This window comes from Elephas maximus, chromosome 5, assembly GCF_024166365.1.
Source record: "Elephas maximus indicus isolate mEleMax1 chromosome 5, mEleMax1 primary haplotype, whole genome shotgun sequence".
Classification (NCBI taxonomy): Eukaryota; Metazoa; Chordata; class Mammalia; order Proboscidea; family Elephantidae; genus Elephas; species Elephas maximus.
The window spans coordinates 4,243,445-4,263,012 of record NC_064823.1 but is presented as its reverse complement, the minus strand read 5'-3'; the positions used below and the strand labels follow the sequence as shown (position 1 = coordinate 4,263,012).

The 19,568-nt window shown below is 40.2% G+C and overlaps 1 protein-coding gene across 2 annotated transcripts in view; it reads left to right on the top strand.

The window, feature by feature from the left end:
* NOCT (nocturnin) overlaps window positions 1-19,568 on the top strand; it is a 43,963-nt gene that overhangs the window by 21,474 nt on the left and 2,921 nt on the right. For both annotated transcript variants that reach the window (XM_049885275.1, XM_049885276.1), the window contains exon 2: window positions 18,547-18,816. In XM_049885275.1, coding sequence (XP_049741232.1) covers window positions 18,547-18,816 — 270 coding nt within the window. The remainder of the gene's footprint in view (window positions 1-18,546; window positions 18,817-19,568) is intronic.

Genomic DNA, 19,568 nt, shown 5'->3' with positions numbered 1-19,568 from the left:
GGACTTCATCTCACTTTGGACATGTTATCAGGGAAGACCAGTCCCTGGAGAAGGACATCATGCTTGGTAAAGTAAAGGTTTAGCAAAAAAAAAGAGGACCCTTAACGGAATGGATAGACATAGTAGGTGCAACAGTGGGTTCAGACATAGCAATGATTGTGAGGATGGCACAGGATCGGGCAGGGTTCTGTTTTGTTCTACACGGGATTGCTATAAGCCGGAACCGACTCAGTGACACCTAACAACATACCTCCTAAAGGGTTTCAAACATTCCAAAAGGTCTGTGGTCTTATCTAGAGTAGTGTTTCCTACTGAGGATTCAAAAAACCAAACCCCTTGCCATTAAGTCGATTCTGATTCATAAGTAACCCTGTAGGACGGAGTAGAACTACCTCATAGGGTTTCCAAAGCTGTAAATCTTTATGGGAGCAGATTGCTAGGTCTTTCTCCTTTGGAGCTGCTGATGGTTTGAACTACCGACCTTTTGGTTAGCAGCCAAGTACTTCACCACTGTGCCACAAGGGCTCCTTTACTGAGAATTAGTGGTATGGAAAATAAGTTGTGTTAAGACAACCATTTCAAAAAAGTGAGATGGAATAGAATAGAAAATATCAACATGCATTTCATGTAGCAAAGGTAATTGTTTCATGAAGTTTGTTTTAGATATTTATATATGCCAAGCATGTACTGGGTTGTGAATGTAACTTAATAAGGTAAAAATAAGGCTTTCCTTTCCTGGTAAGGGGACTTGAGAGCCGAGGTGATTGTTAATGTAAAACTTCCCCGTCTTTGACTTCTGACTCCAAATGATTTAATTCCAGGAACACAAGCTGCTAGAGTATTGACTTGTTTGCAATCCAAAGGAGGACTTGCCCAATATGCTTTTTAATTAGGACGAAAATTAATAAATTCAGTGCTGCCTGCAGTGGTTTCAGGGGCCTTTTAAAGAACTTGTAAACGTTAACAGTCTGTTTTTTATATAGCATAATTAAGGTGTGGTATTCGGATGTTGATTCATCCTACCTGGAATTGATAGGTATTCCTACCCTGTTTCTGCATGATAGTAAGAAGAACATTTCTGCTAAACACCAGCAGGTAGATAATATTGGAATGAGCCCCCTTGAAAAGTCAGACAAATTATTCAAGGATGTTAATCTAGGAATCACCCTTCTTCTCTCTTTATCAGGCTTTGTTGTTGTTGTTTTTTCCCTAGCTTTAAGTATAATTTACACTCCATAAAATTCACCAATTGCACGTATACATCTCAGTAGTTTTTAGTGAATTTATAGAGTTGTGCAAATATCACCACCACCCAGTTTGATAAAATGTCTCCGTGCCCTCAAAATTCCCTCAAGGCCCTTTTCAGTGAAGCCTCACTTCCATCCTCAAACGTAGGCAACCACTGATCTGCTTTCAGTCTTTATAGATGTACCTTTTCTGGACAAAACCTCAAAACCCAAACCCATTGCCGTCGGGTCGATTCCAACTCACATTGGCTGCAGAGTAGAACTGCCCCACAGGGTTTCCAGGACTGTAATCTTTGCAGGAGCGGATTGCCGTGTCTTTTCTGCCATGGAGCTGCTGGTGAATTCAAACCTCCAGCCTTTTGGTTCGTAGCCACGTGCTTAACTACTGAGCCACCAGGGCTCTTATTTGAGTGGGTATGTAGTGGCTATCTCCTTGTAGTTTTAATTTGCATTTCCTTAATGACAGATAATATTAAACATCTTTGCATGTGCTTATTTGCTGTTCTGTGTCTTCTTTGGTAAAACGCCTGTTCAAGTTTTTTTTTGCCTGTTTTTTAATTGATGAATTCTTTTATATACATATTTTGGATAAAAGTCATTTATAAGATACATGATTTGCAAATGCTTTGTCTCAGTCTAGTGGCTTGTCTTTTCATTTTTTTTAATGGTGCCTTTTTAAGAGCAAAATATTTTAATTTTAATGAAATTCAGTTTATTAATACTTTTTTCTTTTAGGCTTAGCATAATGCTTTTTCAGGTTCATCCACGTTGCATGAATCAGCAACTTGTCCTTTTTCATCTCCAAACAGCATTTCATTGTATGGATGTACCACAGCTGCTTAGCCATTCACCTGTTGAAGGGCATCTTGGCTGCTTCTGGGTTTTGGCAATTGTGAATACAACTGCTAGAAACATTTGTGTGCATATTTTCTGTGAACGTAATTTTCACACACCTGGGAGCGTGATTTCTGAGTCAGAACTGACTGTACAGCACATAACGACAATATGCTAAATCAATGCTTAATTTATTAAACTGCCAAATGGTCTTCCAGAGTGGCCTAACATGGGAAGCAATAATGAATGGCAAAGGAATAATATATTATTAAATATTTGATGGAATTCACTAGGGAAGCCATCAGGGTCTGGACTTTTTAAACTAGCAATTCATTTTCTTTGCTGTCATGATTAAAGGACATCCATAGAGCCAAGGGGGAAGCGGGGGGTGGGATCGGGAGTACCCCTGGGCAAGAATTTCACAGACTAGCACTCTTCTCACATAAAGTTCAATAGTTGTTTTTTGTTTTTTTTTTTTAACTTTTATTAAGCTTCAAGTGAACGTTTACAAATCCAATCAGTCTGTCACATATAAGTTTACATACATCTCACTCCCTACTCCCACTTGCTCTCCCCCTATTGAGTCAGCCCTTTCAGTCTCTCCTTTCGTGACAATTTTGCCGGCTTCTCTCTCTCTCTCTCCTCCCATCCCCCCTCCAGACAAGAGTTGCCAACACAATCTCAAGTGTCCACCTGATATAATTAGCTCACTCTTCATCAGCATCTCTCTCCCACCCGCTGACCAGTCCCTTTCATGTCTGATGAGTTGCCTTCGGGGATGGTTCCTGTCCTGTGCCAACAGAAGGTCTGGGGACCATGGCCGCCGGGATTCCTCTAGTCTCAGTCAGACCATTAAGTATGGTCTTTTATGAGAATTTGGGGTCTGTATCCCACTGATCTCCACTGATCTCCTGCTCCCTCAGGGGTCCTCTGCTGTGCTCCCTGTCAGGGCAGTCATCAATTGTGGCCGGGCACCAACTAGTCCTTCTGGTCACAGGATGATGTAGGTCTCTGGTTCATGTGGCCCTTTCTGTCTCTTGGGCTCTTAGTTGTCGTGTGGCCTTGGTGTTCTTCATTTTCCTTTGCTCCAGGTGGGTTGAGACCAATTGATGCATCTTAGATGGCCCCTTGTTAGCATTTAAGACCCCAGACGCCACATTTCAAAGTGGGATGCAGAATGTTTTCATAATAGAATTATTTTGCCAATTGACTTAGAAGTCCCCACAAACCATGTTCCCCAGACCCCCGCCCTTGCTCCGCTGACCTTTGAAGCATTCATTTTATCCCGGAAATTTCTTTGCTTTTGGTCCAGTCCAATTGAGCTGACCTTCCATGTATTGAGTGTTGTCTTTCCCGTCACCTAAAGCAGTTCTTATCTACTGATTAATCAATAAAAAACCCTCTCCCACCCTCCCTCCCTCCCCCCCTCGTAACCACAAAAGTATGTGTTCTTCTCAGGTTTACTATTACTCAAGATCTTATAATAGTGGTCTTATGCAATATTTGTCCTTTTGCCTCTGACTAATTTTGCTCAGCATAATGCCTTCCAGGTTCCTCCATGTTATGAAATGTTTCACAGATTCGTCACTGTTCTTTATCGATGCGTAGTATTCCATTGTGTGAATATACCACAATTTATTTACCCATTCATCCGTTGACGGACACCTTGGTTGCTTCCAACTTTTTGCTATTGTAAACAGAGCTGCAATAAACATGGGTGTGCATATATCTGTTTTTATGAAGGCTCTTGTATCTCTAGGGTATATTACCAGGAGTGGGATTTCTGGGTTGTATGGTAGTTCTATTTCTAACTGTTTAAGATAACGCCCGATAGATTTCCAAAGTGATTGTACCATTTTACATTCCCACCAGCAGTGTATAAGAGTTCCAATCTCTCCGCAGCCTCTCCAACATTTATTATTTTGTGTTTTTTGGATTAACGCCAGCCTTGTTGGTGTGAGATGGAATCTCATCGTAGTTTTAATTTGCATTTCTCTAATGGCTAATGATCGTGAGCATTTTCTCATGTATCTGTTGGCTGCCTGAATATCTTCTTTAGTGAAATGTGTGTTCATATCCTTTGCCCACTTTTTGATTGGGTTGTTTGTCTTTTTGTGGTTGAGTTTTGACAGAATCATGTAGATTTTAGAGATCAGGCGCTGGTCGGAGATGTCACAGCTGAAAATTCTTTCCCAGTCTGTAGGTGGTCTTTTTACTCTTTTGGTGAAGTCTTTAGATGAGCATAGGTGTTTGATTTTTAGGAGCTCCCAGTTATCGGGTTTCTCTTCATCATTTTTGGTAATGTTTTGTATTCTGTTTATGCCTTGTATTAGGGCTCCTAGGGTTGTCCCTATTTTTTCTTCCATGATCTTTATCGTTTTAGTCTTTATGTTTAGGTCTTTGATCCACTTGGAGTTAGTTTTTGTGCATGGTGTGAGGTATGGGTCCTGTTTCATTCTTTTGCAAATGAATATCCAGTTATGCCAGCACCATTTGTTAAAAAGGCTTTCTTTTCCCCAATTAATTGACACTGGTCCTTTGTCAAATATCAGCTGCTCATATGTGGATGGATCTATGTCTGGGTTCTCAATTCTGTTCGATTGGTCTATGTGCCTGTTGTACCAGTACCAGGCTGTTTTGACTACTGTGGCTGTATAATAGCTTCTGAAATCAGGTAAAGTGAGGCCTCCCACTTTCTTCTTCTTTTTCAGTAATGCTTTGCTTATCCGGGGCTTCTTTCCCTTCCATATGAAATTGGTGATTTGTTTCTCTATCCCCTTAAAATATGACATTGGAATTTGGATCGGAAGTGCGTTAAATGTATAGATGGCTTTTGGTAGAATAGACATTTTTACTATGTTAAGTCTTCCTGTCCATGAGCAAGGTATGTTTTTCCAGTTAAGTATGTCCTTTTGAATTTCTTGTAGTAGAGCTTTGTAGTTTTCTTTGTGTAGGTCTTTTACATCCTTGGTAAGATTTATTCCTAAGTATCTTATCTTCTTGGGGGCTACTGTGAATGGTATTGATTTGGTGATTTCCTCTTCGATGTTCTTTTTGTTGATGTAGAGGAATCCAAGTGATTTTTGTATGTTTATTTTATAACCTGAGACTCTGCCAAACTCTTCTATTAGTTTCAGTAGTTTTCTGGAGGATTCCTTAGGGTTTTCTGTGTATATAATCATGTCATCTGCAAATAGTGATAACTTTACTCCTTCCTTGCCAATCCGGATACCTTTGATTTCTTTGTCTAGCCTAATTGCCCTGGCTAGGACTTCCAGCACGATGTTGAATAAGAGCGGTGATAAAGGGCATCCTTGTCTGGTTCCCGTTTTCAAGGGAAATGCTTTCAGGTTCTCTCCATTTAGAGTGATATTGGCTGTTGGCTTTGCATAGATGCCCTTTATTATGTTGAGGAATTTTCCTTCAATTCCTATTTTAGTAAGAGTTTTTTTATCATAAATGGGTGTTGGACTTTGTCAAATGCCTTTTCTGCATCAATTGATAAGATCATGTGGTTTTTGTCTTTTGTTTTATTTATGTGATGGATTACATTAATGGTTTTTCTGATATTAAACCAGCCTTGCATACCTGGTATAAATCCCACTTGATCATGGTGAATTATTTTTTTGATGTGTTGTTGGATTCTATTGGCTAGAATTTTGTTGAGGATTTTTGCATCTATGTTCATGAGGGATATAGGTCTATACTTTTCTTTTTTTGTAATGTCTTTACCTGGTTTTGGTATCAGGGAGATGGTGGCTTCATAGAATGAGTTGGGTAGTATTCCGTCATTTTCTATGCTTTGAAATACCTTCAGTAGTAGTGGTGTTAACTCTTCTCTGAAAGTTTGGTAGAACTCTGCAGTGAAGCCGTCCGGGCCAGGGCTTTTTTTTGTTGGGAGTTTTTTGATTACCGTTTCAATCTCTTTTTTTGTTATGGGTCTATTTAGTTGTTCTACTTCTGAATGTGTTAGTTTAGGTAGGTAGTGTTTTTCCAGGAATTCATCCATTTCTTCTAGGTTTGCAAATTTGTTAGAGTACAAATTTTCATAATAATCTGAAATGATTCTTTTAATTTCATTTGGTTCTGTTGTGATGTGGTCCTTCTCGTTTCTTATTCGGGTTATATGTTTCCTTTCCTGTATTTCTTTAGTCAGTCTAGCCAATGGTTTATCAATTTTGTTAATTTTTTCAAAGAACCAGCTTTTGGCTTTGTTAATTCTTTCAATTGTTTTTCTGTTCTCTAATTCATTTAGTTCAGCTCTAATTTTTATTATTTGTTTTCTTCTGGTGCCTGATGGATTCTTTTGTTGCTCAGTTTCTATTTGTTCAAGTTGTCGGGACAGTTCTCTGCTTTTGGCTCTTTCTTCTTTTTGTATGTGTGCATTTATCGATAGAAATTGGCCTCTGAGCACTGCTTTTGCTGTGTCCCAGAGGTTTTGATAGGAAGTATTTTCATTCTCGTTGCTTTCTAAGAATTTCCTTATTCCCTCCTTGATGTCTTCTATAACCCAGTCTTTTTTCAGGAGGGTATTGTTCATTTTCCCAGTATTTGATTTCTTCTCCCTAGTTTTTCTGTTATTGATCTCTAGTTTTATTGCCTTGTGGTCTGAGAAGATGCTTTGTAATATTTCGATGTTTTGGACTCTGCAAAGGTTTGTTTTATGACCTAATATGTGGTCTATTCTAGAGAATGTTCCATGTGCGCTAGAAAAAAAAGTATATTTTGCAGCAGTTGGATGGAGAGTTCTGTATAAGTCAATGAGGTCAAGTTGGTTGATTGTTGTAATTAGATCTTCCGTGTCTCTATTGAGCTTCTTACTGGATGTCCTGTCCTTCTCCGAAAGTGGTGTGTTGAAGTCTCCTACTATAATTCTGAAGGTATCTATCTCACTTTTCAATTCTGTTAAAATTTGGTTTATGTATCTTGCAGCCCTGTCATTGGGTGCATAAATATTTAATATGGTTATGTCTTCCTGATCAATTGTCCCTTTTATCATTATATAGTGTCCTTCTTTATCCTTTGTGGTGGATTTAAGTCTAAAGTCTATTTTGTCAGAAATTAATATTGCTACTCTTCTTTTTTGCTTATTGTTTGCTTGGTATATTTTTTTCCATCCTTTGAGTTTTAGTTTGTTTGTGTCTCTAAGTCTAAGGTGTGTCTCTTGTAGGCAGCATATAGATGGATCGTGTTTCTTTATCCAGTCTGTGACTCTCTGTGTCTTTATTGGTGCATTTAGTCCATTTACATTCAGTGTAATTATAGATAAATAAGTTTTTAGTGCTGTCATTTTGATGCCTTTTTATGTGTGTTGTTGACAATTTCATTTTTCCACATACTTTTTTGTGCTGAGGCGTTTTTCTTAGTAAATTGTGAGATCCTCATTTTCATAGTGTTTGACATTATGTTAGTTGAGTCGTTACGTTTTTCTTGGCTATTATCTTGAGTTATGGAGTTGTTATACCTTTTTGTGGTTACCTTATTATTTACCCCTATTTTTCTAAGTAAAAACCTAACTTGTATTGTTCTATATCACCTTGTATCACTCTCCATCTGGCAGTTCAATGCCTCCTGTATTTAGTCCCTCTTTTTGATTATTTTGATCTTTTACCTATTGACTTCCATGATTCCCTGTTATGTGTTTTTTTTTTTTAATTAATCTTATTTGTTTGTTTTTGTGATTTCCCTATTTGAGTTGATATCAGGACGTTCTGTTTTGTGACCTTGTGTTGTGCTGATATTTGATATTATTGGTTCTCTGACCAAACAATATCCTTTAGTATTTCTTGTAGCTTTGGTTTGGTTTTTGCAAATTCTCTAAACTTGTGTTTATCTGTAAATATCTTAATTTCGCCTTCATATTTCAGAGAGAGTTTTGCTGGATATATGATCCTTGGCTGGCAGTTTTTCTCCTTCAGTGTTCTGTATATGTCGTCCCATTCCCTTCTTGCCTGCATGGTTTTTGCTGAGTAGTCTGAACTTACTGATTCTCCCTTGAAGGAAACCTTTCTTTTCTCCCTGGCTGCTTTTAAAATTTTCTGTTTATCTTTGGTTTTGGCGAGTTTGATGATAATATGTCTTGGTGTTTTTCTTTTTGGATCAATCTTAAATGGGGTTCGATGAGCATCTTGGATAGATATCCTTTTCGTCTTTCATGATGTCAGGGAAGTTTTGTGTCAGGAGTTCTTCAGCTATTTTCTCTGTGTTTTCTGTCCCCCCTCCCTGTTCTGGGACTCCAATCACCCGCAGGTTATCCTTCTTGATAGAGTCCCACATGATTCTTCGGGTTTCTTCATTTTTTTTAATTCTTTTATCTGATTTGTTTTCAGCTATGTTGGTGTTGATTCCCTGGTCCTCCAGATGTCCCAGTCTGTATTCTAATTGTTCGAGTCTGCTCCTCTGACTTCCTATTGCGTTGTCTAATTCTGTAATTTTATTGTTAATCTTTTGGATTTCTACATGCTGTCTCTCTATGGATTCTTGCAACTTATTAATTTTTCCACTATGTTCTTGAATAATCTTTTTGAGTTCTTCAGCAGTTTTATCAGTGTGTTCCTTGGCTTTTTCTGCAGTTTGCCTTATTTCATTTGTGATGTCTTGAAGCATTCTGTAAATTAGTTTTTTACATTCTGTATCTGATAATTCCAGGATTGTATCTTCATTTGGGAAAGATTTTGATTCTTTTGTTTGGGGGGTTGGAGAAGCTGTCATGGTCTGCTTCTTTAAGTGGTTTGATATGGATTGTTGTCTCTGAGCCATCACTGGGAAACTAGTTTTTCCAGAAAATCCGCTAAAAAAAAAATGCAGTCAGATCCCTATCAGAGTTCTCCCTCTGGCTCAGGCTATTCGGATGTTAATGAAGCCGCCTGGGGAGGGTGGGGGAGGGAACAGAGAGATAGGAGAGTAGCACCTCAGAATATAGCCAGAGTTGCTTGTCTTGCTTGGAATGACTATTATATCTGAGACTCCCGCGGGGCGTGTCGCCTATGTGTGCTGGGTGTGTGGAGATTGCCCCCGGGGGGTCTGGCCCGCTGGAGTCAAGGTCAGATCCTCCGCTTCCAGCCCCACGCCCAGCGTCAAGGCTCCCCTACTGGGACAGTGCACTCTCTACTCCAAAATCAGTCGCTGCCTCCTGGGGACTTCATGTCCCTCCAGCCGCGTTGTCGTGCCACTCATGCGAACCAGTTGGGCCGCCTCCCGGGGTTATTTCAGGTGGGTGGAGCAGCTCCCCGTGCTTGTGCCGTGACCGAGTGTCCCGGCTGGGATGCTGTTCTCCCCGCTCCAATACCAGTCGCTGCCTCCCAGGGACTTCTCCTACCGGCTGCATCCCACGCCGCTCACGCGACCCGGCTGAGCCCCCTCCTGGGGTTAGTTCAGGGGGGTGGAGCAGCTTTCCGTGTTTATGCCGTACCTGCGTCCAGTCCAAATCCCGGCGGGATGGTTCCCCGGCTGGGACGCTGCTCTCCCCGTTCCAAGACCAGTCACTGCCTCCCGGGGACTTCTTCTACCGGCTGCTTCCCACGCCGCCTGCGGAACCGGCTGGTCCCCCTCCTGGGGTTAGTTTAGGGGGGTGGAGCAGCTGTTTGTGCTTGTGCCGTACCTGACTGGTACGCTGGCTCCAGGCTCTGAAAACAATCGCTGCTTCCCCGTATTAGTTCGTTCTCCGTCTCTAAATCTGTTTGTTGTTCAGGGTTCATAGATTGTTGTGTATGTGATCGATTCACTTGTTTTTCCGTGTCTTTGTTGTAAGAGGGATCCGAGGTAGCGTCTGCCTAGTCCGCCATCTTGGCTCCGCCTCTCCTCAGATTCAGTTCAATAGTTTTTATGAGTAAAAGCTGCTTAGCTTATTGTACACCTTTGGCTGATATCCAGAGCACTACAATATGATTGTTTTTGACGGTTCTTTATTTCCCTACAGTGTATTTTTAATACATCAACCAGTGAGGTATTTTTAAAATATAAATCTGATTCTCATACCTGCATAGTACTCTCCAATGGCTTCCTTTCTCAGAGAAAGGCCAAAGCCCTTAGAATGGCCTGTAAGATCCTACATGATATATTCCCTTGTCTCTCATTATCTCACTGACCTCATCTCCTTCCGTTCATTCTGTTCTGGTCACACCAATCTTTGTGTTCATCCTACTTGCCAAGCATAGTCCTTCCTCAGGGCCTTTGCACTTGCTATTCCCTCTGTTTGGAATTTTTTCCCCGTTGGATCATTACAAGGCTTATTTCCTTACCACCTTCGCATTTCTGCAGAAACCTTGGTGGCGTAGTGGTTAAGTGCTACAGCTGCTAACCAAAAGACCGTAGTTTGAATCCACCAGGTGCTCCTTGGAAACTATGGGGCAGTTCTACTCTGTCCTATTGGGTTGCTATGAGTTGGAATCGACTCAGTGGCAACGGGTTTGGTTGTTGGTTTCATGTTTCTGCTCAAATCCCATCCTTTAGTGGAGGCCTTCTTGAGCATTCCATATAAAATAGTAACTCCCTGTGTTAGTGGTTAAGTGCTACAGAGGTCGGCAGTTCGAATCCGCCAGGCGCTTCTTGGAAACTCTGGGGCAGTTCTACACTGTTCTGTAGGGTTGCTATGAGTCGGAATTGATTCAACTGCAGTGGGTTTGTTTTTTTTGTTGTTGTTTGTTTGGCCATCTAGCATTTCCTGTCCCCTTTTTCACATTTATTTTTCTCCCTAACACTTTTCACCATATGACAAACTCTGTTTTCATTTGTCTCTCCCCAATAGAAGGTAAGCTCCATGAGGACAAGGATCTTAGTCTATTTTGTTCACTGTGCATCTCAAGTAGGCTAGAGTAGTGGCTGGCACATAGTAGGCACTGTGAGGGACCATTTGTGTGTGTGAGAGAGTGAGGCAGAGGATGGTATTGGCTACCAAGTGGTGTATGGAGAATTAGAGCTCCATATCTAAGTCCTGTTTGAATTTTAAGTCTTTTTCTGGTTACTCTTATCCATTCTGATTGTTTTAATCCTTATTGTACCCTAGGCCATTGCATATAGTTAGCACTTAGTTTTTCTCTTGTAATTCATGTGTATTAATCTTTCCCCAAACACTAATCTTTTTGAAGGAAAAGGTTAGCAAATTATTTCATTGGCATGAGGCACCCTTCCCGAAACTCAGAGAATAGGGAAATAAGAATGTACAGTTAGCCAACAGATTATCCCTTAGGCCTGTGGGATTAGATTAGATCAAGAGATTAGCTGGTGATGGTCCCACAGCCTGAGAGTGAACTGCAGAAGGTGATCAGCAGAGAGCACAATGAGGACAGAGCCCGGCACATTGGAGGCCCTCAGTAAGAGGTATGAAGGAAGGCGGACTACTGGAAATCCCTCTCAGGGCCGTCCGTGTCTTTCTGTCCTAATTTTGTGCTCACTATGCAACAGGCTGATTCATTAATCAGCTTCCCAGGTACCTTCGTATCAGAGGGGCATGTCCTGTCACCGTCCCTTTGTCACCAAATAATCGGGCATCCAGGTTTGCGTTAGTCTATCCTGGGGACCGTCTTTGGATTTTCCGCAAGATCTAAGGGCCAGACACAGGACTGTAGTAAATGCCCCCTGACACTTCCCCTGTATCTCGTCTCTTACTCAAATTTTTGCCTTGTGACAGCTTTCTGAGGTGAATGAACCTATAGTGAGACAGCAGCGAAAGGTCTATGCCAGTAAAGCTTCCTTTAAAAGCAAGTTTGATACATTATTCCAAACCTGAGTAGTTATCACATCTCACAGAAATTGTCCATTCTGGATCTCAGATGTGAGGAAACGAAAAGCCTTTCTGAATACAACATCCAGGTTTTCTTAACAGAAACGATATAGTTTAATAGAGAAAAATGTGTCTGTCTCTAGTGAAAATAACAGAGACATTCTATGAAGAGCACATGACCCTGCGTTTGAAAGCTTTCCACCGGTTCTAACCAACATGCATTTTCCAAATAATCTTGAAGAAATTGTGATCATTTAACAAGTCCTCATCATAAAGTTACATAAGCAGAACTGGAGAGTTGTGACCCAGATGAGTAATCATAGACCTGGGACTAGAATCAGCGCTGTTGATGGCCCATCTCAGGTGAGGCTCAGTATTGGGCCATGCCACAGTGTGTCCTGTAAAGCTTTGTTTTTTGGCAGTAGGTTTAGTTTTGGGAAACCATCAGAAGTCTTTCAGAGCCAAGTCACAAATAAGGTAGATGATCAGATTTAATAGTCTGCTATTGGTCCAAAATGCGTTGACTCTAAAAAGAATGTTTTCCTTGAGTATTGTAGCTAATAGCCTATGAAGGCATTTCAAAAACTAGAATTCCAAAAAATATTTTGAATGGTGGTAGCAACAACACTGGACTCAGTAGCCATCTAGGTAACTTTTGAACGACAGCGCATTGGGATGAGTATATCGTATAGTAGCAACCTAACGTCTATTGAGTACCGCTTACTTTTTATTTGGATTCTTGCATTTAACCCAAAAACCCAGTGCTGTCGAGTCGTTCCAACTCATAGCAACCCTATAGGACAGAGTAGAACTGCCCCATAGAGTTTCCAAGGAGCACCTGGCGAATTTTAGTCTGCACAGTAATCTTATAAAGAATGTAAAAGGTACTTAACATGCATAATTTCATTTATTATTCTTTTAAATTTATTTTTAACAATAATGTGTCTTAAGGATTAAGGACCCTGGTCTTGGACTCAGAATGCCTGGGTTCAAGTCCCAGCTCCTCCACCTGATGGCTCCTTCACTTCTGTGACCTTGGGCACAATATCTAACTTCTGTACAATTGCCTAATCTGTAAAATGGGCATAAATGTATTTCGTTGTGATTAAATGAGTTAGTGCATGTTAAATACTTAAACCAGTGTCTGGCATATAAAGGTGCAAATATTAGTACTAGTAGTAGGTTTGATGCAAATTATAAGGAAATACATACAATAAAATAAAACATCAGCCCTGTCCCCATCTCCCAATTTTACTCCCCAGAGGCAGCCACCTCATTCCTTTCCCCTGGTGTTTGCCTCCAAATAATAGGATTTTACTGCTACTTTTTGATTTTCTTAGTTGCAGGCATTATCTGTTGACCTGAGTCCTGTTTTCCTAACCTCCTTCTCTCCAGTTATCTATTGAAGTTCTTTCTCCTCTCATCGATATTCGCCTTTTTTTTTAATCCTTGGCTTACTCTCCCATTTTGCTGAAGTGCATTCTGTAGAAACTTACTGACAAAAGGGTACACAAGAATAAATTTTTGGATTTTGTTCTCTGGAAATGCCCTTACTCAGCCATTGTACTTGAGTGATAGTTTAGTTAGGAATAAAGATGGAAATTGAAAATCACTTTGTCAGAATTTTATTGCTCGATTGTCTTGTGGCTTCTTAGGAAGCCAATATGTTTCTTCGTCTTTGTATGGCACTTCCTTTTTTCCCCCTTCTCAAAGCTTTTAGAATCTCCTGCCATCCTCTTGGTTAGCGGCCGAGCGCTTAACCATTGTGCAACCAGGGCTCCTCCTCTATCCTGGTGTTGAGAAACTTCTCAGTAAAGTGCCTTATTGTAGGCCTGCATTTATTGTGGGCTCTTTCAGTCTGAAAATTCATCCTTCGGTTCTGGGAAACACCCCCCCCCGCCCCTTTCTTTTTTAAATATTCCCTTTGTGTTTTTTTTTTGTTTGTTTTTGAAGCTCTTGGACTGATCTTCAATTTTTTATCTTTTTGTTCTATGTTCTGATAATCTTTTTAGGCTTTATTGTCTAATCACATCCAGTTTTTATCTTTGAATCTTTATATTTGATTTCTAAGAGTTCTTTTTTCCTGATCATTTCACTCAGTGTTTTTATTATAAAATAATATACAAATACAGAAAACTACACAAAACAAATGTATAGCTGAGTGGATTATTTATAAGGTCTGGAAAGGACTTTGCCAGCTACTTGGGGACACCATCTCATTCCCAACTTCTTCCCTCTTTCCAAAACTAACCACTGTCCTTCTGTAGTCATCATTTCATCACTTCCTTACATTTCTGTATGGTTTTGTCAATCAACTGTACATCCTAAGGCATTATAATTTAGTTTTGAGCCCGTTTTTTAAAAATATGATACCTTAAGTTTTTAATCTATGGGTTAAAAACGTAAGGAAAACTCCATCCTTTTCCTCACAATTGATCTTTTGAAGAACTAGGATACTTGGTTTGTAGAGTGGCCTACAGTCTGGATTTTGCCAGCTGTGTAACTGTGGTGCAGTTCAACATAGTACTCTGTCCTGGGTGTTTTATGCAAATTGGCATCTGGACCCAGATGCTTAATCAACCTTTTATCACTTTGGCAAGACTATATAGTGTTGTGTTTTTTCATCAGGAAGCATGTAATGTTTGGTTGTGTCTACTTTTGTGATGTTAGCTGCTATTGATGTTCATTATCTAAATGCATTAGTTCACTGGGAATTGCAAAATGATGTTATTCCAATTCTATCGTTCCATTTTTATGTATTAGCTGCAATATTTTTATACCACTACACTGGTAGCGTAGTGGTTAGGAGCTACAGCTGCTAACCAAAAGGTCAGCAGTTCAAATCCACCAGATGTGCTCCTTGGAAACCCTATGGGGTAGTTCTACTCTGTCCTGTAGGGTTGCTAGGAGTTGGAATCGACTTGACGTCAACGGGTTTGTTTGTTTTGGTTATTTGGCTATCAAGTTGTACAGTTCATAAAGGAAAGGCAGGACAGAGTCTTGGTTTTTTCTCTTTGTTTTCTAATTTTCAAAATAATATGTTGGTTCCCTGCTATCTTTGGAAGGTGACTATTTGATCTTTTTATTAAAATGTGGTAAATATATATATATATTATGTACAATTCTGTGACATTAATTATATTCATGGCATTGTGCACCACTATCCACTTCCAAAATTTTCCGTTGCTGTCCATAGAAAACTCACTGCCCCCCGACCGATAACTCCCTTTTTCCTCCTCCCTCGGGTCACCACTAATAAAATTTGTTCTCTATACACTTGCCTGTTCTAGATGTTTCATGTAGGTGGGATCATACAATATGTGTCCTCTTGTGACTTATTTCACGCAGCACAATGTTCTCAGGGTTCATCCTTGTTGTAGCGTGTATTAGGACTTCATTGTTCTTTATGGCTGAGTAATATTCAATTGTGTTGTGTATATACCACATTTTGTTTATCCATGCATGTGTTGATGGTCACTTGTGTTGTTCCTGCCTCTTGGCTGTTGTGTCCAGAGTTCTTTTGACATGAGTCTTGTAGTCTTTCCTAGCTTCCCTGCTATCTGCAATGACAGAATATTTCAGAGTCATATACTTCCTTACCCAGACCTAGAATCAGCCATTTCTGCAAGAAGCCCTCATTTCCTTTAGTGGAAATTGCCTTCCAACTCTGCATTTGAACTCCCTGTGGGCACCAGCGATGCTCATTGCTATTTGGTCATCGTTTTTAGGCCTTTTCTGTGGACATAGAATACTTCATAAGCTCATACTGATACTTCCAATTAAGAACTATAGGGTTTTTACTGAACCCTCTTTTCTTTAAAGGAATGATAGAATTGGAATATCTCATAATTATTCATATGTTCATTTTTGGATCATATAGCTATTACATATTATACTTTCCCTTTTAACCTTATTTAAACTTGATTTTCTCTAAGTAGCTATATGTTTAATGCTCACCACCAGTTCTTAAACCAGTGTCCCTGGTTATTTTGGTTTGAAGCTTGTTCTCTAGTTCCAGAGGTAGCAAAACTTTTCTGAAGAGGCCAGGATAGTAAATATTTTAGGCTTTGTGTGCCGGAAGTGGGCTTATTCTGTGTGTTTGTATATTTAACAGCCCTTTAAAAATGTAAAAACCATTCTTAGCTCAAGGACCCTGTACAAGACCAGGCCTGTCCATGAGGCAGTATTCCAGGGGTTCTTGTATATTGATAAAACCCTTAGCTCACATTTTCTTTCCTTGTGTGTTTTAAATACGTTACTTCATTTTCTTCTGGCATGAAGCGCTGTAGTTGAAATCTGATAATCTAATTTTATTTTTCCTGCAAGCCACTTGTTGTTCTTGCCTAGATGCCCAAAGGATATGTATATTTTTTTGTACAGTCCGGTTGGTGTTGGTCATTTTTTGGTTGATATCGTTAGGTATGCAATGTGTTTTTTCAATATATAGTTTCAAGGTTTTTTTTTTTTTTAGGGAAATTTTCTTGATTTATAGTTTTTAGTTCTTGTTTTGCACCTTTGCATTTATTTTCAGCTATAAAAACTATTATCCGTATGTTGGATCTTTAATATTTGCCCCTTTCTCTTAAATCATTTATCATTTCTTTTTTATTTTTGTTGCTAATTTTTTTCCTGTTGCCTCATTTCTAAGTTTTCTAATTCTGATTGATGCTATTCTTTCTTGTCATAGGGTACAGTTTTGATTTGTTTTATGGGCATGTCCTTCTGTCATGTTTTCATTATCTGAACGACTGTTATTCTGTTCCTTATCCTCTTTATGTGAAATTGGTTTTTCTAAATTTTTAGAAGGAAGTGTGATTCAGGATGGTTCTTATGACATCAGATAACTCCTCAAACCTTGGAAGTACTATACCCCCATCTTTTTCCCTTTAATTTTCATATGGTACTTACTTTTTATCACAATAAGAATCCCAAGGCCCAGCTTGGGAAAGATATGTTGCCATCAAAAGGAATGTAGAGTGATTCTATTGGAACTGAACTACATCGAGCTAGTAGTTCACCTGGAGCCTGATGGAGGCCAAATATCAGTTTATTTCAAATCTAAAATAATTCCACAGTGCGCTTGTGAGTTTTCTGTGGTGTCCTGGGTGGGACACCTTGGCACACGGTTTGGTGGGGGGTCACAATTCCAGGTGAGGCTGCTGCACCTGATCTTGCAGCCACACTTTGAGAACCACTAGGACATTTAATGGCTTTTTTTTTTTTTTTTAAACTAGAAGTGTAAGAAGAAAGACATCAAAGTTGTATTGTCAGCCAAGAATAAAATTTCTTTCTCTGGACCCGTGTAGTCAGATAGGCAGGCAGATCAGTTAGACTGAATTAAATACATTGAAGTCAAACCGTTTGGAAGCATGTGTGTTTCTGTTTGTGTGTGAACTTATACATGTACATTTAAATGTATGTTGGGAAAATTGGTATGTGTTACATTGTCTTAGGCTAGTTTCCTTACTGAAAAAGTTAAAAAAAAAAAAAAAAACTATACTGAATTGAGGAAAAGGCACAATACAGAGCACACTTACATGTTTGTTGATCTTGATGTTCAAGGACTTTTGCTGGTGAATTTGCTTTTGTGACCTGCACAGTGAATTTGATTGCCTGCCAGTTTCCGATACAGTCAGTCAGCCTGTCATCTTATTTTATAAAGGAAACCTTGTGTCTTTCAAGAGATGGCAAGGATATGACATGGTAGGGAAATCCAAATTGCTTGGTACCAGGATTCATCATATGCAGATCTTGCCAGAGTTAGAGGTTGCTCCAAGTAAAACTTGCCCCTAATTTATATGGTAATGACGAGAAAGCACAGTTGACCTCTAAAAGAGCAGTCAGCTGCTTACAAGTGAACTGACAGGTACACCTCCCCTCACGCTACTTAGTTGAAGATTGTGCTCTATTCTCCTAAATGAATTATAGTCTGCTGGGATAAAAATGCTCTTGAAGACAATGTGACTGGTGCTTCTTGCACCTTTCCTCGCTCCTTTTTCCAGGAGCCCAGGATACACAGGCTACTCATGAGAATTTGGTGTCCTGAGTGCAAACTTGGTAGGCAAGCAAAATCAACTGTGTTGTGCCCTCTTCCCATTCTGGGTTTTTAAAAGAATGTATCAGTTGATCTTAGATTATAGACTGTATTGCTCATTGTTCAGAGTTCTACAGAAAGTCAGAGCCCTGATTTACAGTTACGATCTAAGGGAAATGGAGTGTGGATCCACTCCAGCCGTTACTTTTCCTAACAGAAGGGTCCCTGTGGATGGTGTGGCCAGAGCAGCCGCCTGCTGAAACTTGGCCTTGGCGGCAGGATTCACATGGGCTTCGTAACATCTGGCTCGTTATGAACTGTTCACGTTCTTACTGAGATACGTAGAAAAGGAGGGCATATTCTGTTTAGTCATGCTTTTGTAAGACTAGTTCTACAAAATATAAAGACAAACCCTAGAAGAGGACATAAAGATCAAAGTATTTCTCAAAGAGTTAGTTATCTTAATTCATCAGAGACAGTTTTAATAGTAGTATTTAAATTGCCTGCCCTAGTAGGAAGTCGAATCTGCAGACTCCTTTAATCCATCTCTGTAGACCTGGCTTTGTACGTGAACGTGGCGACATTGCCCCAAATTGAGCTCCTGGCTTCTACGGACACCAAATGCTTTATCGTACAGTTGAGCTAGGTGAGAGTGGAAGGGCGGGCAGGAAAAGGAGCTGAGTGTGTAACTGTGCTTTCCTTTCCTGTAGTGTGTTCCATGGGAAACGGTCCGAGCAGACTTTATAGTGTTCTCGCCAAGACGCTGAACAGCAGCGCTGCCTCCCAGCACCCAGAGTATTTGGTACCTCCTGACTCAGAACATCTGGAACCCATTGATCCTAAAGAGCTCCTTGAGGAATGCAGGGCTGTCCTGCACACTCGACCTCCCCGGTTCCAGAGGGACTTTGTGGATCTGAGGACAGATTGCCCCAGTAGCCACCCACCTATTAGGGTCATGCAATGGAATATCCTCGCCCAAGGTATGCCTCATGCTTTGTGCCTGAGCAGTGCACTGATGTCTTAGGTGGAGGGAAGAAGTGTGGGCAGATGGAGGTGTAGGAGGATGGGGTGATGAGGGGAGCATGAGAAACTCTCGGGGAGGGGGGTGGTGGTGGTGGTTAGGAAAGCCAGTCATCTGGTTTTCATCAATAAAACTGGAAACTCAAGATTTATTCATTACCTTCCATGTTTGTGGGCAGTCTTAAGTACCATGAAGGTCTGTTATGTTACTTCCCAACAGATAGAAATTTAAACAACCTCAAATTTAATCAGTCAGTTAAATGGAACAGCCTCAAACTTTCTGTTGACCCCAGCTTTCAGTCCGTAGCACTGACATAGCATTCTTGCAGGGGAGAAACCGAGTCTACTGAACTGGCAACACGTAGAACTTTCTGCAGGGAGTGGGGTCTGTGGTTGGGTGGTGGTGAGTCTGAGAACTCGCGAGCAACCAGATTCTTATCCACATACACCTGTATAGCTTGAGGCCAGTGTTCTGTAAAGTAGGAGAATGTGTGAAAACTTTCTGCCTTCCTTTACAAAATAGCTAAAGAGATGTTTTCAGTTCTCTATTCATTAAGATATTTATTACGGTTAAAAGGATTCCATTTCTGAGCCTGCTGGATTAAAAACCAGATGTGTCAGTCAACTCTGTAGCATTGCCTTTCGTGTAGCAGTTTAAATTTTGCTAGACTTGCCAATATGATTCTTTTATTCGTCTAGCTGTTAATGTATA